Source organism: Priapulus caudatus, unplaced genomic scaffold (assembly GCF_000485595.1).
Source record: "Priapulus caudatus unplaced genomic scaffold, Priapulus_caudatus-5.0.1 Scaffold273, whole genome shotgun sequence".
Taxonomy (NCBI): Eukaryota; Metazoa; Priapulida; class Priapulimorpha; order Priapulimorphida; family Priapulidae; genus Priapulus; species Priapulus caudatus.
Genome location: NW_014577334.1, coordinates 105,420 through 124,470, shown reverse-complemented (window position 1 = coordinate 124,470; position 19,051 = coordinate 105,420). Strand labels below are relative to the sequence as shown.

General features: G+C 40.5%; 1 protein-coding gene and 6 non-coding genes across 7 annotated transcripts in view; 1 reads left to right on the top strand and 6 right to left on the bottom strand.

Annotated features, from left to right (window-relative positions):
• LOC106808396 (dynein heavy chain 8, axonemal-like) overlaps positions 1 to 19,051 on the top strand; it is a 58,572-nt gene that overhangs the window by 33,354 nt on the left and 6,167 nt on the right. Inside the window, exons 56-91 of the mRNA XM_014811106.1 lie at positions 516 to 650; positions 1,156 to 1,317; positions 1,586 to 1,832; positions 4,315 to 4,556; positions 4,793 to 4,933; positions 5,331 to 5,568; positions 5,708 to 5,850; positions 6,014 to 6,148; positions 6,304 to 6,426; positions 6,719 to 6,932; positions 7,173 to 7,279; positions 7,587 to 7,750; positions 7,900 to 8,092; positions 8,284 to 8,406; positions 9,488 to 9,618; positions 9,811 to 9,964; positions 10,495 to 10,659; positions 11,035 to 11,261; positions 11,661 to 11,752; positions 12,182 to 12,312; positions 12,775 to 12,951; positions 13,126 to 13,293; positions 13,494 to 13,709; positions 13,822 to 13,959; positions 14,371 to 14,498; positions 14,823 to 14,991; positions 15,120 to 15,256; positions 15,474 to 15,648; positions 15,814 to 15,903; positions 16,614 to 16,706; positions 16,962 to 17,066; positions 17,242 to 17,380; positions 17,512 to 17,626; positions 17,829 to 18,019; positions 18,136 to 18,257; positions 18,719 to 18,837. Of these exons, the coding sequence (XP_014666592.1) occupies positions 516 to 650; positions 1,156 to 1,317; positions 1,586 to 1,832; positions 4,315 to 4,556; positions 4,793 to 4,933; positions 5,331 to 5,568; positions 5,708 to 5,850; positions 6,014 to 6,148; positions 6,304 to 6,426; positions 6,719 to 6,932; positions 7,173 to 7,279; positions 7,587 to 7,750; positions 7,900 to 8,092; positions 8,284 to 8,406; positions 9,488 to 9,618; positions 9,811 to 9,964; positions 10,495 to 10,659; positions 11,035 to 11,261; positions 11,661 to 11,752; positions 12,182 to 12,312; positions 12,775 to 12,951; positions 13,126 to 13,293; positions 13,494 to 13,709; positions 13,822 to 13,959; positions 14,371 to 14,498; positions 14,823 to 14,991; positions 15,120 to 15,256; positions 15,474 to 15,648; positions 15,814 to 15,903; positions 16,614 to 16,706; positions 16,962 to 17,066; positions 17,242 to 17,380; positions 17,512 to 17,626; positions 17,829 to 18,019; positions 18,136 to 18,257; positions 18,719 to 18,837 (5,549 nt within the window). The remainder of the gene's footprint in view (positions 1 to 515; positions 651 to 1,155; positions 1,318 to 1,585; positions 1,833 to 4,314; positions 4,557 to 4,792; positions 4,934 to 5,330; positions 5,569 to 5,707; positions 5,851 to 6,013; positions 6,149 to 6,303; positions 6,427 to 6,718; positions 6,933 to 7,172; positions 7,280 to 7,586; positions 7,751 to 7,899; positions 8,093 to 8,283; positions 8,407 to 9,487; positions 9,619 to 9,810; positions 9,965 to 10,494; positions 10,660 to 11,034; positions 11,262 to 11,660; positions 11,753 to 12,181; positions 12,313 to 12,774; positions 12,952 to 13,125; positions 13,294 to 13,493; positions 13,710 to 13,821; positions 13,960 to 14,370; positions 14,499 to 14,822; positions 14,992 to 15,119; positions 15,257 to 15,473; positions 15,649 to 15,813; positions 15,904 to 16,613; positions 16,707 to 16,961; positions 17,067 to 17,241; positions 17,381 to 17,511; positions 17,627 to 17,828; positions 18,020 to 18,135; positions 18,258 to 18,718; positions 18,838 to 19,051) is intronic.
• On the bottom strand, positions 2,717 to 2,788 carry Trnaq-cug. Its single transcript has one exon. It is a non-coding gene; the product is annotated as a tRNA-Gln (tRNA).
• Positions 2,878 to 2,949, bottom strand: Trnaq-uug. Its single transcript has one exon. It is a non-coding gene; the product is annotated as a tRNA-Gln (tRNA).
• On the bottom strand, positions 3,215 to 3,286 carry Trnaq-cug. The gene has a single exon. It is a non-coding gene; the product is annotated as a tRNA-Gln (tRNA).
• On the bottom strand, positions 3,373 to 3,444 carry Trnaq-cug. The gene has a single exon. It is a non-coding gene; the product is annotated as a tRNA-Gln (tRNA).
• Trnaq-cug lies at positions 3,837 to 3,908 on the bottom strand. The gene has a single exon. It is a non-coding gene; the product is annotated as a tRNA-Gln (tRNA).
• On the bottom strand, positions 4,057 to 4,128 carry Trnaq-uug. The gene has a single exon. It is a non-coding gene; the product is annotated as a tRNA-Gln (tRNA).

Below are 19,051 nucleotides of genomic sequence, written 5' to 3'. Positions count from 1 at the left end.
AACTGAGCTTCTAATGAAAACAGTCACAGATAGATGGGGCCATCAACATAGATCTGCTGAGTCAATTCCACTTTGCCCCGTGTTCCGCTTTGCCCCGCATTTATTTTTAGCACGCTGGAAACGCTGCACGCTGAATACAATTCGATGCCTAATATCCCATACGACCCCCAAAGTTCCGTCATAGACAATAGAACACTAATCCCATAACAAAGTTCGGTCGGAGAGATGCATCCATGCGTGAGAACTGTGGGAAACCGTGTCGTATTCAACTAACTTTTTTGAAGAACACATACGATTTTCAGGTAAATTGGTGGTGTCATATGATTAAGGGAGAATCATAGACGAAAACAAGGTAAAGTTTGAATATATTTATTCACATATTGGTAGATTAGTTACCAGTTCAAAACTATGCAAAACGCTGTTAAAACCGTGACATACTCTTCTCTATTATCCACTCTTGATATATATATATACATGTGAACTATTATATGTAAATATTGTGTATGTACACATAGGTGCATTACGACTTTGGTTTGAGGAACATCCTGTCTGTACTGCGTACTCTGGGATCGAACAAGAGAGCGAGACCTGAGGACAGTGAATCTACCATCGTCATGAGAGTGCTACGTGACATGAATCTCTCAAAACTGGTGACGTGTTTTTGGCATCGTATATCAATTTTAATTTATTATATTATTAGGCAATATTTTCAGGAATCTCTCATTAAGGTAATTATTAAATGAATTGCTAGTTTTCAGTGATATACGCATCTATATTAAGATAAATTATGGTATAGTGTGACAGAGTTTCTGAATTATTCACAAAGTTGAGGTGTATGCATTGGTTGTATGGTGGCCCCACCTTAATCAGGACAGCTAGGTCAAGAACCATAAAAATATCCTGATTAAGCAGTAGTTCCGATTCAGCAGTGAGTGCATACATAACAGTGTTTTTTAAATGACATGTGCCCGCTTATCCGAGGCCTGATAAAGTGGGGACCATTGTACTGCATGGTTATCTCTCGTTTCCATATATAGCTCACTTTCACAATGATTTGTCAATTTTCAGTCAATTTGCTTTTTGTCACGGAACTTTATGTGTAAGTGAGTTTTTTAAGGCAATGAACTTATAACCGATGTCTTGTATTACGTTTAGGTGGATGAGGATGAGCCGTTGTTCCTCAGCTTGATCAGTGATCTGTTTCCTGGCATCCAGCTGGATAGTGCTAGCTATGATGACCTTCAGGTGGCAATACAACATCAGGTCGATGAGATGGGTCTGGTCAACCATCCGTCATGGAATCTAAAAGTCGTTCAGGTATGTTGTGCTGTCTCATACTCATACCTCATATGGAGACGTGTCATACACCGGGTAGGAATGCAAACATCTTGGATGCTTGTGTTGTTGAAGAGCATTTGCATGCTTGTGTTGTTAACCAGCATTTACATATATGCTTGTGTTGTTAAACAGCATGTGCTCTTACGCGTTGTGGATGATTTATATACTGCGTCATCTGCTCGTTCTGTGAACGTCGGGTGTAACGGCAAGATTTTTAAAAATTAGTTGTTTTCCCGGTGACCCACAGCTGTACGAGACACAGTGTGTGCGTCACGGCATCATGGCGCTGGGTCCTAGCGGAGCAGGCAAATCCTGCTGCATTCAGACGCTCATGCGATCCATGACGGAGTGCGGCAGCAGTCACAGGGAGATGAGAATGAACCCCAAGGCCATCACGGCACCGCAGATGTTTGGAAGACTCGACGTGGCCACCAATGACTGGACGGACGGCATCTTTTCTACGCTGTGGAGAAAAACCTTGAAGACGAAAAAAAGTATGTCACAGATGGGAAAAACCTATCTGGAATTTCTTGATAAATGGATTGTCAGATGAACATTGAATGAATTGTTACATGATGAATGACATTTCTTAACATATGAAATGTGAAAAATATGACAGTAACATTGGTCCAAAACGTTCCAAATGCTAACCATTATAGTACAGAAAATTTTAATTTAGTATCATTTTACATATTCAATTGATCCTAATTATATTGTTTTTGTTGTTATTAAATTTTTTTAAACTCATCTCAGAGTTCAAAATCCTCAGTGCTAACCATACTATGGAACCTTGTTTATGATTGCATTTGCAATCATTTAAATGACCCAAATAACTATTTTAACAAATTTTAGTGTTCCTAGGCTATTCAAAAATAATGTAGTTTCGAATTCGACCAAGATTTAAACTTGCATTTCGGTATTCAGTGTTCTGAGGGCTAATCAAGACACCATGTAACTGATTTCAATATCCTTCATTAGCACTCAAGTAATCTCATTGATATCTGTGTTTATTTTAAACAGCTACTAAATTTTACCGTGATTTAGTGTCGCTGAGACGGTATACCCCCCAGGGTACGGTCCGGTATACGGGAACGTACCCTGGTACCAGGGCATATAAATCAACGTGATTTATATGCTCTGCTGGTATTATCTAATATGCCGGACCGTACCTTGCCTACTCCACTAACTAGTCTAGGGAGTCGCCTACGCCTACTCCCTAACCCTAACCATATCAGATAGTTACCTCAGGTACATATATGTCACCTACGCCTACGCCTACTCCCTAACCCTAACCATATCAGATAGTTACCAGGGCACGTTCCGGCAGTACCCTGGGGGACATAGACCCTATGAGCTTTAGTGTCCCTGTTCAAAATTTAGGTTCCACCGAGATTTGAACTCGGATCGCAGGATTCAGAGTCCTGAGTGCTAACCATTACACCATGGAACCTTATAGTTGATTACATTTGTAATTATTTAAAAATGACACAAGTGTCTATTTTAACACATTTTTATTTTTAGTTTTGTTATTCAAAATTGAGGTTCCACCGAGATTTGAACTCGGATCGCAGGATTCAAAGTCCTGAGTGCTAACCATTACACCATGGAACCGTGATGAAATCATTTATGTACACCCTAAATAATCTCATTGATATCCGTTTTAATTTGTCACAAAACCTAATTGTAACCTATGTTATTGTTTTAATCTGTAGCAATAAAATGTTTAGGTTCCACCGAGATTTGAACTCTATTAACGGTGTACTAACTTTTACATCATGGTTTAAACCATTGACCTTTATTCTAAGATTCTTTATAAACACATAAGTAATCTCATTGTATACTTCCACCTCAACCCAATTTGTTGCTATAAAAATTTAGGTTCCACCGAGATTTGAACTCGGATCGCAGGATTCAGAGTCCTGAGTGCTAACCATTACACCATGGAACCTTGTAGTTGATTACTTTTGTAATTAGTTTATTTGAAATGACTCTGGTGTTAATTTTAACGTAATTTAGTGTTCCTGTTCAAAATTTAGGTTCCACCGAGATTTGAACTCGGATCGCAGGATTCAGAGTCCTGAGTGCTAACCATTACACCATGGAACCTTTTATTTAATATTATTGGAAATTATTTAAATGATCCAAATGTCTATTTTAACACATTTTAGTTTCGTTATTCAAAATTGAGTTTCCACTGAGATTTGAACTCGGATCGCAGGATTCAAAGTCTTGAGTCCATATTACACCATGGAACTCTGGTAAAGTCGTTTATATACACCCTAAATAATTTAATTGATATCTGTTTTAATTTGTAATAAAACTTGGTGTAGCAATTAAATGTTTAGGTTCCACCAAGATTTGAATGCTTGTAATGGTGTGCTAACCTTTACAATATGATTTAAGTCATAAAACCTGATTCTAAGATTTTTTATAAACACCCAAGTAATCTCATTATTGTATGGTTCTACTTCAACCCAATTTATTGCTATGAAAATGTGAGGTTCCACCGAGATTTGAACTCGGATCGAAGGATTCAGAGTCCTGAGTGCTAACCATTACACCATGGAACATTTTGTGTGATCTTATTTGTAATAACCTGCTAGCATATGGAACGTGGACGTTAAACGGATATGATGATGATGATGAATTGATGATGAATAACTGAATTGAATCATATATGTCTATTTTAATGTATTTTTTTGTCGTTATATAAAATTGAGGTTCCACCGAGATTTGAACTCGGATCGCAGGATTCAAAGTCCTGAGTGCTAACCATTACACCATGGAACCATTTTTGTTACATTGTTAATACGTGCAATTATTTTTACATATTGGCTGAACCCAAGACCAACTACACAGAACATATAATTAAGAATTTTGCCACCAATTGTGTTAAAATGTAAATAACACTGCTTTAAAGGGTTAGGGGTCACAGAGATCTGGGTATATTGACTGAATGGTATTGTTCCTTCACAGCGGACCATGTCTGGATTATACTGGATGGACCTGTTGATGCTATCTGGATTGAGAACCTCAACTCAGTGCTGGACGACAACAGGACGCTGACACTGGCTAATGGTGATCGTATTCCTATGTCACCCACCTGCAAGGTGCTGTTTGAGGTGCACAACATCGACAATGCCAGCCCAGCCACCGTGTCACGTAACGGCATGGTGTACATGAGCTCATCAGCGCTGGACTGGAAGCCCATACTTCAGGTTGTAATGTGGTTGGATACGGTGCGCGCACACCGAAAACCAACTGTTCTATCGCATCGAGTAATTGAAGCGGGGATAAATGCAATCTACAGACAGTTAATATTGAGAACTACTCTTTCCATCTTCATAACAGTTGTTGTCTTCTCAAATTAACTAACGTGCCAGTAAATAAACATAAAATTATAATCATGTTTCTTTCAATGGTAGGATTTTTAATTAACGTGTTGATTTTTTAGGCCTGGTTGAACAAACGCGCAGCAGCTGAAGCAACGATTCTTAAGCAACTGTTTGATGAGCTATTCCAAGACATGTTCACTTATGTCAAACAAAGCCTCTTTGCTAAAATGGTTGTACTTGAATGCAATTATATCAGACAGGTAAATGTCACCAACGTTCTCAAATGATTATTACTAGCTACAACTTAAGTCTTCCCCCACCAGCTAATCCATTATTAGACCAGAAAAACTATTTCATTATAATCTAACATTTCACCAACATATGCGTTCGAAATTGCTTAAGGTTGCCGCACACCAACCGATTTTTCACGCGATTTGATCGGCCCGATAGAAATCAGCCGATATCGGGTAGGTGTGCGCGTTCATTTGTAGACGATTTTATTTTTATCGGGTGATCGTTCCGAATCAAACATGTTTGATTTTGAACCGATGACCCGATGAGCCGATGAGCCGATGAGCCGATTTTACAAACGATGAAGCGATGAAGCGATGTAGGTGTGCGGCGGCCTTTACCATTTTGTTTTGTTTTTGGTTTCAGTGCATTGATCTGCTAACTGGTTTGATTCCAAGCAAAGAGGAGGTAGGTAATCTGTCGGCTAAACACTTGGAGAGGCTCTTCATCTTTGCTATCATGTGGAGCTTGGGGGCGCTACTGGAGCTGGAAGATCGATCGAAGATGGAGGAGTACATTCTGAGTCACCCAAGCAAACTCGCATATCCCGAAATCCCGGAGGGAAGCGGACAGACGATATTCGAGTTTGTCGTCGCCGCAGACGGTAAGAACGTGAATAGTGACGTGTAGACGAGCGAGATACCGCTGCGTTTGTACCCAACGTGCTCGAACAAAAACCGCCTCACTGTAAGCGCAGAGTGTAATCGCAACTGTTTCAATCGTCTTCCTACATTGCCCTGCAGGCGATTGGGAGCACTGGTCAAACAGAGTGCAGGAGTATAAGTACTCATCCGAGGTGGTTCCAGAGTACTCGAGCATCCTTGTGCCTAACGTCGACAATGTGCGCTCCAACTTCCTCATAGACACCATCGCCAAGCAGCACAAGGTTAATAACAGCTTTAATTACAATTCAAAACGCTGCTTTAATGCACGTTAATTTAAGGTAAAACGCAACTTATCTGTACATATTATTTAAAGCATATTAAGCTTCTTCTTATACACGACGCCATGTGGGAAATGTTTCTGTAACGTGCTCTGTTTTCCTTTAGGCTGTGTTACTCATAGGCGAGCAAGGAACAGCTAAAACAGTGATGGTTAAGGCATACATGGCCGGATATGATCCAGACCAGCATATGGGCAAGAGCTTTAACTTCTCGTCAGCCTCCACTCCAGCACTCTTCCAGGTAATGACACCATATATCGATATATTCCACAGATTATGCACAGATGTTGCTCATTTTCATGTTAAAGTGATAGTTCATAATGATAGCAGCACCAGGTGTCCCCACTAAAACTAATATTGCCTATAGTTATTCATGAATCTGTTCTATATGCATAGCGCACTATTGAGAGTTACGTTGACAAGCGGATGGGAAACACGTACGGTCCACCAGCGGGCAGAAAGATGACCGTATTTGTTGATGATATCAACATGCCAATCATCAACGAGTGGGGAGATCAGGTGCGTTAGAATCAATATATTGGAAACTAGAATAGACGAGGGTGTCAAAGATAAAGTTGCTGGATTCTGGATTAGTAATTGCAGTTATTATCTAACATTGTATGACAGTTTTCAAGTGTGATACCCTGGAAATGTCTTTTATTAACTATATTTGTGTAGGCGTTTACGTGTTGTGTTTGTTTTGTATATTTTTATATCGCCTAGATAAGATTTCAATGAAACGAACATTCCTTATTTCCTTATCAGAGCATGCTTAATGAACAAGATTGACAGAAATGTTCTTTTCAAACAGATCACCAACGAGATTGTGAGGCAAGGCATGGAAATGAAGGGCTTCTACTCGCTAGACAAGCCTGGTGACTTCACGAACATCGCTGACATGCAGTTCATCGCTGCCATGATCCACCCTGGTGGCGGTCGCAACGACATTCCGGAGCGCCTCAAGAGACAGTTTACCATTTTCAATTGCACACTGCCGTCGAACGCCTCAATCGATAAAATCTTCGGTAACCTTTTGAGCTTTTCCCATGTAAATTTAGAGGTTGATGATCTCAGTGTTGTTAATAGTGATACTCGCATAACTCGGGCTTACAAGCATTCGCTGGCATTGCAAATGTGTTGGCTAACTCACTAGGACGGCGTTTTGAACAACGTCGGCTTTGTTCTTGTCATCAAAGATGACAAAAACTAGTCGTGCACTCGGCTGCTCAGTCATGATGACGGTCTGTCTCTAATTGTCTCTGCAGGTGTTATTGGCTGTGGATACTTCTGCAGCACCCGTTTCAATGAAAGCATTGTGGAGCTCTGCAAGGATCTTGTGCCTGCTACTAGAACGTTGTGGCAACAGACAAAGGTGAGTAGCCTGTAGGAAAGGTATTTTATGGCAAAGTGCCTATATGTATTAGCAAAATGAAATGTCAGTGCTTTGATAGGTCAATGGTTACCCAGCTATGACAGTATGAGTTCAACGCAATATGTAATCAGGCATGTTCTATAAATGTAAATAACAAATAATTTTTATTAAAAAGATTATTATTGAAAATCATTTTATTTGTGATTTTTTTCTTCCTTTTTTTAATTCTCCAATCTTGGTATTATTTGCATGTTATTGTAAAATGTTGAATTGAAGTCATGATAAATTTCCCATTTCTTTTTGCCAGGTGAAAATGTTGCCCACACCAGCCAAGTTCCACTACATCTTCAATCTGCGAGATCTGTCTCGCATTTGGCAGGGCATGCTCACTATCAAAGGATCCGAGTGTACAACGAAAGAGATGCTGCTGTCTCTCTGGCAGCACGAATGCACGCGTGTTATTGCAGACAGGTATATGAGTTCCTAGTGTAATGACCCCTGCCATTCAGCTGCCATTCTGGAATTGGAAATTATTTAATCAACATTTCAATCGTGATCATCGTGATTACCGTTTCTAAAGGGGATTTAAATTCATCTAAGAGCTGCTCTATTTTCTATAGATTCACGAACGAAGACGATAACAAGTGGTTCCAAGAGGTGATCCGGCAGGTAGTGAAGACAAATGTAGGTGAAGAGTTGGTGTCACAGATCGTGAAGGAACCCTTCTTCGTCGACTTCCTCAGAGATGCGCCAGAGGTTACGGGGGAAGAGCCAGAAGATGCTGACCTTGAGGCACCAAAGATATATGAAATCGTACGACACGCGGTGGTTATGCGCACGCTCAACTCTTTTATATATATTGTGGATTTTTGTACAGTTTTGTATAGAAATAAGATGTGTGTGACCTGTGAATAGGGTTAAACATGTATCTTTCTTTTCTCGTGCCCGCACATCATCTCTCTGCAGTATCGTACTTGTCGTATCATGTTGAACTCTCTCTCCAGATTCCAGACTACAATTTCTTGAAAGAGAAACTCAAGATGTACATGCAGATGTACAACGATACTGTGCGTGGCAATGCTATGGACTTGGTATTCTTCCATGATGCCATGAATCATCTAATGAAGGTAGATATGCAGCAAGAGTAGATAATAACACAAGAGTGAGACAACCGATTCCCGCATTTTTAACCGCTTTTTCTCATCAAAATTTGCCACCAATAAAGAAGCAAGTGTATACGTTCCTCAGCTTATTATGACCACTAATCACTCACCTTCATGGTACTGATATTCGTTTACATATATTTGCTAGCGTATTGCTGTAAATCGTAATCTTGCACGAGCTGAATTCGCACGATTTACCGCTGTTGTTGTGACCTGTTTAGCCATTATTTAGAAGCTATCGGGGCGCTAATATTTAGCAACGGACGGTTTCCAAATCATTCGTGCCCCGATAGGGTTGAGAGACAATCTAAATTTCGAATTTTGATCTCGTGAAGAACCTGCGAGACGCGCTCAGTTATTGTGATCGCAACACAAGAAATTGACATACTATATCTTACATAAGTAATAATACAATAATAACAATATTCTCTGTAGTAGTTTGCAGTAAGTATCACATTACGCACGCGCAGGTAATCAAGTACATTAAACCCCTATCGGGGCACGCATGATTTGGAAACCGTCCGTTGCTAAATATTGGCGCACCGATAGCTTCTAATAATGTCTAAACAGCTCGCAACAAGTCACCATTTTAGCGGTAAATTTATCGAATTCAGCTCGTGCAAGATTACGATTTACAGCAATACGCTAGCAAATATATGTAAACGAATATCAGTACCATGAAGGTGAGTGATTAGTGGTCATAATAAGCTGAGGAACGTATACACTTGCTTCTTTATTGGTGGCAAATTTTGATGAGAAAAATCGGTTAAAAATGCGGGAATCGGTTGTCTCACTCTTGTGTTATTATCTACTCTTGATATGCAGACATACTTCAGCACATCTGGTGTATTTCAGCAATGCGCAGTCATTTGAGTCACACGTCTGCTTATTGACAACCACATACGTGTTCACGCAAAAATTCCAAACACTAACAATGGCGCGTGCAGATTCACTTTGTAGAAGATTCCGTACGGAGAAGATGTTATAAATGTGTTACGTTACAATTTCGATTACGATGTGCAGCATGTTGTTTGTGTATGGATAGATATCAAGGGTGCTGAGGACAGCAAGAGGCAATTCTCTGCTAGTAGGCGTCGGAGGTTCTGGCAAGCAATCGCTCACACGGCTTGCCTCCTACATTGCCGGATACAAGATCTTCCAGATAACACTAACAAGGTACTTGTGTTGTAGTGACGAGGTGCATTAGCGACTAATTCCTTCTCACGCATGGAGAATAAGTGGCTCACTGTCTGTGTATGTTCATATTCCACTTGTTCATATTCCACTTGTTCTTATGCGCTCTCACTCAATCCTATCCTAAATCGTTATCATTATTTGTTCGTCACCGTGTCACGTCCGCGATTGCAGATCGTATAATGTGACAAACCTGATGGATGACCTGAAGTATCTCTATCGTGTTGCTGGTGGTGAGGGCAAGGGCATCACCTTCATCTTCACCGACAATGAAATCAAGGACGAAGGCTTCCTCGAGTACATCAACAATGTGCTCAGCAGTGGAGAGGTAAATACATGACAGGTTAACGCAGAGCCCGCGCTATATCCCTGATCCGCAATTATCTGTCATAACCAACAAATACTGCTTCAAAATTTGACAGGTCCAAACATATTCGAGTAAATATTACTACAATCGATATTTACCTGTGGGTATAGGAATTTGTTTTGTTCACCTGACAAATTAAGTACTGCATATTGTAAGAACATTTTGAAAAAGTTCTCATGATTTAGTCTGCATTTCAGTTTTCATATTAGGATAATTATGACTGTAGTGAGCTGCATTTAGCATTGTAAAACAAGAAACTGTAAAAATTAGAATCAGTCTATTCTTAGATCTTATTTTATTTTTTTATTAGATCTTAGATTTTATCAGTCTAGTTCCCTTTCTTAGTATTTCTTCGTATTCTCTCAGTTTAATTCAATTCAATAAACATTCCCACAAATTGGCGCACTGCCAAACATGAGCCGTCTCTCGCTGATAACGCGTCGATGCTAGCTGACCTCTGTGTGTCCGCCGTGTGTGTCCTACGTCCGCAGGTGTCGAATCTGTTCGCTAAAGATGAGATCGACGAGATATGTCAGGAGCTGGTTCCCGTCATGAAGAAGGAGAGCCCGCGCGTGCCGCCGACGCAGGAGAATCTCTACGACTACTTCATCTCGCGTGCGAGAAACAACCTGCATCTCGTCCTCTGCTTCTCGCCCGTACGTGCCAGGTCACGACCTCGCGTCCTGCAAATATTTGCGTCTCTGAACGTACTAGTTGCTATGCTTGAATTTGGAACGCTGGCTGAAAGTGTGTTTATAGGCCCTTGATAGTGCAGTTGTTCTTGTGTTTTCACCTTGGAAACTAAAAAGTTATGGCCATTGGGCTATAGCTCGGCAGCCCACAGCTTCCATTATCCAGTGACTACAAAGAAATGTTTGTAGGTTTAGCGGAGACTATTAGGGACTGCGTAAAAATAGCATGAGAAAACCTGAGACACGGAACCACTTCTCTAGTGCAGCACAGGGGTCTCTGCGATTTCAACGTGATGCCTAATTATGACGACACGCTCTAGATACTGGTTTTCTTTACAGGTGGGCGAAAAGTTCCGCAATCGCGCCCTCAAATTCCCCGGGCTCATCTCTGGCTGCACGATGGATTGGTTCAGTCGCTGGCCGAAGGACGCTCTGATAGCCGTGTCCAACCATTTTCTGTCCAACTTCAACATTGTGTGCACGCCTGAAGTCAAGATGCAGTTGGTGGAGACAATGGGCTCCTGCCACGATGGCGTGTCGATGACCTGTATCGATTACTTCGATCGGTAATCGATCTACTCGTCATTCAAATACCATCGGATAGTCATAGTTTAATGACAGTATTGTAGTTGGGCGTTTTGTGGACGTATAGATATAGATATATAACGTATATAGACGTGTGGTTTTCAGGTGTTTTTTGGAACGTATATAGACATGGATATCGAACGGATATAGATGGGAAATTTCTAGCACAATTTTCTTTTTTACAACTTAACAAGTAGTTTATCATATATATTGATAGGGTGATTGATTTATTGATAGGTGTAATAGTATTGGTATAGCTTTGTTGTATTTATTTTAGTGTTGCATTGGTGGTCCTGGTTTTGTGCAAAATGATATATGCATGTGTTGTCTTTACTATGCTAGCTGTTTTCGTTTTCCGCATGATTTACATTGTATTTCAGATACCGACGACAAACGCATGTCACACCGAAGTCATACCTGTCATTTATTAGCGGTTACAAAAACATTTACGGGGAGAAGTACAAGGAAATAGGCACGTTTATATTTTTATGTAGTATATATATCCTGTATAATATCCTCATTTGATAAAGGGATATTTCCTTCCTAATAATAACCATTGCGGAGTAAAACCGCTGCTGTATATGTGCACGCACACACGCATGCACACATAGACACACACATACACACGCGTGCGCACTGCGCACACGCACAAAAACATTTACGCACGCACGTACACACACGCACACATATATTTATATATCTATATATATACAAGCATGCACACGTGCACTTAGACGCATGCAGATTTATATATCTTTTGCTTAGTGCTGTAATATTCCTACGTCGAAGAAACTAAATAATTTATTTTTTGATGAACCTATTATATACATCTTGTAAATCATTGAGCTTTGGGGGCAAATTAATGCCAAATCGTTGGCTAATTGAAATCATCCTCGCACAGGTGAGCTTGCGGAACGGATGACTACAGGTCTCAACAAGTTGCTTGAGGCAACTGACTCTGTACAGCAGCTCTCCAAGGAGCTGGCCGTAAAGGAGAAGGAACTTGCCGTAGCATCTAAAAAAGCTGACAAAGTACGGGAGTCGGCGCCGAATCACAAATTCACGCCGATGATTACATGCATTGAATGTTAAATTGTAACCATATCCTTGTGCTCACGATGAATATAGTTATATTCGTAATAGACCTTCATCTGATATTGCCAAGTGGGAATTATCTGGATTTCAGATAAACATGTAGAGGCTATACAGGTTGTACTCGCTGGTCCTTAGATTAACTGGTCAGTACGTATTTACTGGTCTGTATACAACGACTGGGCTTCAGGAGGGTATATAATTGGCATTCTAACAGTCAAATTTTAATTTTCTTCACTTAATTTGTACCCAATTATAGAGTACAACCCCTAGTTGTAATTTGTGGAGCACGTGTGTTGTAATTTGTACATGGCTCTGATTCATGACTAGTAATTTATTGTACTTACAAACGTGAACCTTGGGAACGAGGAAACATGAATGGGGGATACATATCGATTATAGGTGTTGGCTGAAGTGACAGTGAGTGCGCAAGCAGCTGAAAAGGTGAAGGCATCTGTGCAAAAGGTGAAGGATAAAGCTCAGATAATCGTCGATCAGATTGAAACCGAGAAGATTGTTGCAGAGGGCAAGCTGGAGAAGGCCAGGCCTGCTCTTGCAGAGGCAGAGTCTGCTCTCCAGGTCAGTGTCGATAAGATACAGTGATAAATTGAATCCACAATTCAATGGTTGATACGGATTATATCAAATACATGTCAACCCTCTCTGCACGAGCCTTATGTGGAAATATATGTTTCTCAGTTTACTTCGCCTCTCATCGTGTAGTAATATAGTACGTTCGTGTAATTATTACAGACGATCAAAGCTGCTCATATCTCCACCGTGCGTAAGCTGGGTAAACCGCCGCATCTGATCATGCGCATCATGGACGCGTGCCTCATGCTCTTCCAACGCCGGCTCGACTCTGTACAACCTGACCCTGACAGACCCTGCGTAAAGCCATCCTGGGGGGAGTCATTAAAGGTACCTCGTCTTGCCCTTCAAAGAGCTATTGCGATTTAGTTATTAATCTTTTTATTATTGCCGATAAATATTGATCATATGGTGTGTGGGGTGGGGCTGGGTGTTATAACGACGTTGATGTGTGCAATGAGAATAACGAACGGTCAGCAACGAATAGTCCCACGTTATGGCTACTAATGACCGGTATATTTAATCCCTAGCTGATGAGCAGTTCAGGATTCATGCAAGGTCTTCAGAACTTCCCGAAGGACTCTATCAACGAGGAGACAGTTGAACTGATGACACCAATTTTGACCATGGAAGATTACACTTTTGAGTCGGCCAAGAAAGTCTGTGGCGATGTCGCTGGCCTGCTGTCCTGGTCCAGAGCTATGGCCTTCTTCTACACAATTAACAAAGAAGTGTTACCACTAAAGGTATGTTCTCACATAGTTGCATAAGCAATAATTAAACCATCATGCTGTTGCACTCAATCAATCACGGAATGTCATATACATCCCTATGTATCGAATCTGTAATCATTAACAGGCAAACTTGGCAATTCAAGAGGTGAAACTAGGAGTAGCAAACGATGAGCTTGCTAAAGCGCAGGCCCAGCTGGATGAAAAACAGAATGAATTGGATACTGTGCAGGCTATGTATGATGCTGCGATGACTGAAAAACAGGTAACACATGCTGCTTCCACATCCAGCTACCCTGCAGAATGACAGGGTTCAACTCTAAAATTTTATAGACTGTTTGCTGTATTACAGAGTGCATTAGTTGTTTCATTATACCATGCAGCTAATCTGGGGCCTGTTGTAAGAAACGTAAATAGTTATGTGTATCGTAAGTGTAAAATGTCATAATTTTGGCACTACACTTTACTGTGAAAGTCATTTCTGACAATGGGACCCTGGTTTATAAAGTAGCTATATTTAGATGACTAACATTTTGATGTATAATCAATTCAAAATTCGGTTAATGTCTATATTAAATACTCTTTTTAAAGTCTTTTTAAGTTTGATGTGACTGATTTAAATGTTCCAAGCTGCTAGCGTTGTTAGGTGACTGAACGTCATATTCATCTCGTTTAGAGCCTTCTTGATGATGCCGAGACATGCCGAAGGAAGATGACTGCAGCTTCGGCTCTGATTGGCGGCCTTGGTGGAGAGAAGGTCCGCTGGACAGAGCAGAGTAAGGAGTTCAAGGCACAAATTGACCGGTAAGGTTAACTATATAATCTATCCAATCCCCCCCATCACAAGCCATCTAATTGTTTTACGTCTTCAGGTGTGCACACATTTAAGTGTTTTATGTTTACATTTAAGAGTTTGCACAACACTAGAAGAATGTTTATGAGGTATATGGATGTTTCTATATAGCATTATATCTTGTTAAAATGCCTTGGCCACTTGACTTATCAACATAATCTTGTCTGTATGTGTTATTTGCCATGGAATTGTGTCGAGGTCAGACTTTTCTCACGTAACCTATCATGTTATGTACGTGTGAATTCCTTTATTGATGTGTAATGCGTTCATTACAGGCTTGTCGGTGACGTTCTCCTGTGTACAGGATTCTTGTCCTACTCGGGTCCATTCAACCAGGAGTTCCGTGTCTTACTACTGGAAAACTGGAAGAAAGAATTAACAGACAGACAAATTCCGTTCAGTAGTGACATCAATATCACCAACATGCTAGTCGATACGCCAACGGTAGGAGCACGCTGTTTAGCAATAATAACGTCCTTGTATTTACTAAATATATTTAATTTGTTGTTAATAACCAATAATAAGTTATGGTTCGAATTGGCTCAGTGGAACGGCTGGATTTTTGGCACTAGGTGGGTGAATGGAACCTGCAAGGGTTGCCCAGCGACGACCTTTCCATCCAGAATGGCATCATTGTTACGAAAGCATCCAGATATCCACTTCTCATTGATCCTCAAGGCCAGGGCAAACACTGGATCATGAACAGAGAGTCACAGCTTCAGGTATGCAATCGCATCTTTGTTAATGCAGACACAGGTTGATTTATTTCAAATCGCAGTATGACTCACCGATTGCTGTCAATGGATCATTACTCACATTCCTCTTGTTCAGTGTTTTACTTTGAGCACGTTTTTTTTTCCTTTGCTGTCTGTGATAGCAGCTGTACATATAGCTTCACGTCAGTAATTCTGTGTACACAGTTATAGACTCACATCTTCTATACAGGTGACCTCTCTTAATCACAAGTGGTTCAGAACGCACCTGGAGGATTCACTGTCTCTTGGCAAATCGCTTATGATTGAGAATGTCGAGGAGGAACTTGACCCTGCACTAGACAACGTGCTAGAGAAGAACTTTATCAAGTCTGGTTCCACCTACAAAGTAGGTTTATTAATTTCTACTTGCCATCTATCCGAGATCTAGTTCTCTAGTTCATTACATTTTTATCGAATCAAAGACAAACTAACCATGTTAATGATATAGATAGTCAGTCTTAGTTTTAACTATGTTAATTATGACTTGTGAAATTTGAATATTGTTGTGCAGGTTAAAGTTGGTGACAAAGAGGTTGATGTCATGAGTGGCTTTGTTCTCTACGTCACAACCAAGCTACCCAACCCATTGTACACACCCGAGGTACTATATACCGATTTAACAGATTAAATTCATCAGTAGTTCCTGAAAATTCACTTCAATGTAAATGTTTTATGCAGTGACAGCTATTAAAGCAATGCATCAGATCGATACTTTAGAAATACGTAATACAGGGTTTGTATGGGTCACCTGGCAAACGTAAAAAGATGTGAAATTTAAAAATGACCTTTTTCAGGTCTGAAATGTCCTGGAAAACCCTTAGGATCCTGGATAGTTTTGAAAAATAGGCTATTATTATGTTTGGTCCTGGAAGGTCCAGGAATTTTAGCTGATTTCTATTCTGTCCACATTTTGCCAATGATAAAAAAAATTGAATATACTGAAGATATAGCCCTCTTTACTGCAATAAGCCTGGCTTGAGGCAAGAGTATTTTTTGCTAATTATTGATTTGAAATTATACGCATTACAAAGATTGTATTTTACTTAAATCTTGTGGTGCTTGAAATATGACCTTCTAAGTCCTAGAAATATCCTGGAAAAAATATTTTGCTTTAGGTGTATGAACCCTGTTATAAGTAACATGTCACAGTGAATGATTTTAAATTATTCAACGTAGTTAATCACTTGTTCATGGAAAATTGATCAATAGTCAATACTATATCTTGCCAGACAGCTGGCTACTCCAAAACTATAATGGTCACAACTGTAAGTAGCCCACAAGTTACATGCATGTGGCCACGTTTACTTCTAGATTAGCGCAAAGACATCGATCATAGACTTCACGGTTACGATGAAAGGTTTGGAGGAACAGCTGTTGGGTAGAGTCATTCTCAGTGAGAAACAGGTATGTTTGTTGCCGGCTGAATGCTATCAAACGATACAGCTGCTAAAACCTTTGCTTTCGACACTGTGTTTTTAATGTAATGGATGGTAATGTTAGTCTCGAGTTTTAATGTTTGATGCAACCATAGCACGTGCGTCCAAGATCAGTCACTCTGCTGCTTTACGCTGGAGGTCATGCTCGCACTGGAGCGGGACAATATAGTGACCGACAATTTGGCCAACCCACTAACACGAATAATTGTCGTTTATTGCGTAGGAACTGGAAGCAGAACGTACAAAGCTGATGGAAGATGTGACAGCCAATAAACGCAAGATGAAGGAGCTGGAAGACAATCTCCTCTACAAACTGACTAGCACAAAGGTCTGTGCCTCGTCAATGAGTAGTAGACAATGGTGCCCCGGTATATTCCCATCTAAGTCATTGTCAAGTACACAAGATGAATTCCTGCTTTTACTGCTGTTTTCCGGTACACAATTGTTAATGAGCACCTGCTATACTTCCATTCATCTGTTTCATATGTTACTTCTACTTTCAGGGTTCACTGGTGGACGATGAGTCGCTAATTCAGGTGTTGGCTATCACCAAGGAGACAGCAGCAGAAGTCAGTGAGAAGCTGATCGTGGCAGCCGACACGGAGTTAAAGATCAACAATGCTCGTGAAGAATTCCGACCAGGCAAGAATGGCTTCAGTGCTTGTTCTTTTATTGCTTTTAATGGAGCGTTGCTAGTCATCTTACATCTATTGTATGAATCATGCTCAGTTCTAATGTATGTGCCAATTTAATGCAGTTATTTTTACTTGTAGTTGCGACTAGAGGTAGTATTCTCTACTTCCTTATCTGTGAGATGAGCATGGTCAATATCATGTACCAGACATCACTCAAGCAATTTCTGGGAGTATTTGATATGTCAATGTCAAAGTGAGCATCTACTACTTGCCATTTGGAAATTGCATTTTGAATTTCATTATAAGTTGGTCAGTTATGTACTAATCATAGTAATAGTGTAGTAAATAGTGTTATAATAGTGGGGTACTATAAAGGGTGATTTGACAGTGTGTTATGCTATGATATACCTGAAATTCCCTACACCTGTAACAAGGCGCTGTGATTTCACACACAGATCTGCGAAGTCGCCCATACCAGCTAAGCGAATTGATAACATTATCAAGTTCCTTACATATGAGGTGTTTAAGTACACCTGCAGAGGCTTGTATGAGAACCACAAGTTCCTCTTCACCCTTCTGCTTGCGCTGAAGATTGACCTTGATGGGTCAAAGGTTAAGCATGAAGAATTCCAAATGTTCATCAAAGGTACGGTGTAGCTACACAGATGAACTGTAATCTGTGATGATAGTAAAACATAATATCCTGTTATCAATCATGTCATACCTGATGTGATGCAAGTCTCATATATATTCTTCCAACAGGTGGTGCTGCATTGGATCTAAATTCTGTTCAAGCCAAACCATGCAAATGGATCACTGACATAACTTGGCTCAATCTCGCTGAACTAAGCAAACTACCACAGTTCAGTGAAATCCTCAACCAGGTATGATAGTGTACAGGAGATCATATATATAGAACACACGGTCAGTGCATGCGAGGCAGTAACGTTACCATAACAGCCATTTTTAGTTACAAAGCCTATATTGAGACAGAACCACTGAACTAAACGTGAACACTTCCTTGCTAACGTCCTGTACTATCTCTGTATATTGACTATAAATATTTAATATACGTAGGTTCATGAATCGATGATAGACGACTACGTACCTATTGCGTGATTTTGCTGCAACCGCTACGGGTATTGTAGTGGGTATATCTCCAGTACTGTTCTTGCCTTCTATTTAACCGTGTCCACACGTTACATCCTGTAGAAATAATTTAACAAGATGTGTGTACTCGAGCTTTGTCCTCCTCAAAACTCAGAGGAAACGAGGAGTGCGTGTGCACGTAGGCTACATTTGAATCATTACTAAACCTGTATGAATTCATGCTCGCCGGCGTCAGATTCCGCGCAACGAGAAAGGCTGGAAGATCTGGTTCGATAAAGATGCGCCGGAGGAGGAACAGATGCCAGACGGCTATCACAGCTCGCTGGACACCTTCAGAAAACTGCTGCTCGTCAGGTACAGTGCCGCAGTGCCATCTGATGCTGCCTCGAGACACGGTGTCTCAAACGTGATGTGTAAATGATGGCTGGACGTCGTAATCGGGGGGTTTTCCTAAAGCAGACTTGCGAGAATTATTTCGAAAACCGAGGGCTGTCCTCGTCTCGATCAGTTTTCTCGTGCGATTTATGTAGCAATTTAAGATGCTTCTTCTTTGTGTCTGTGAAATGTT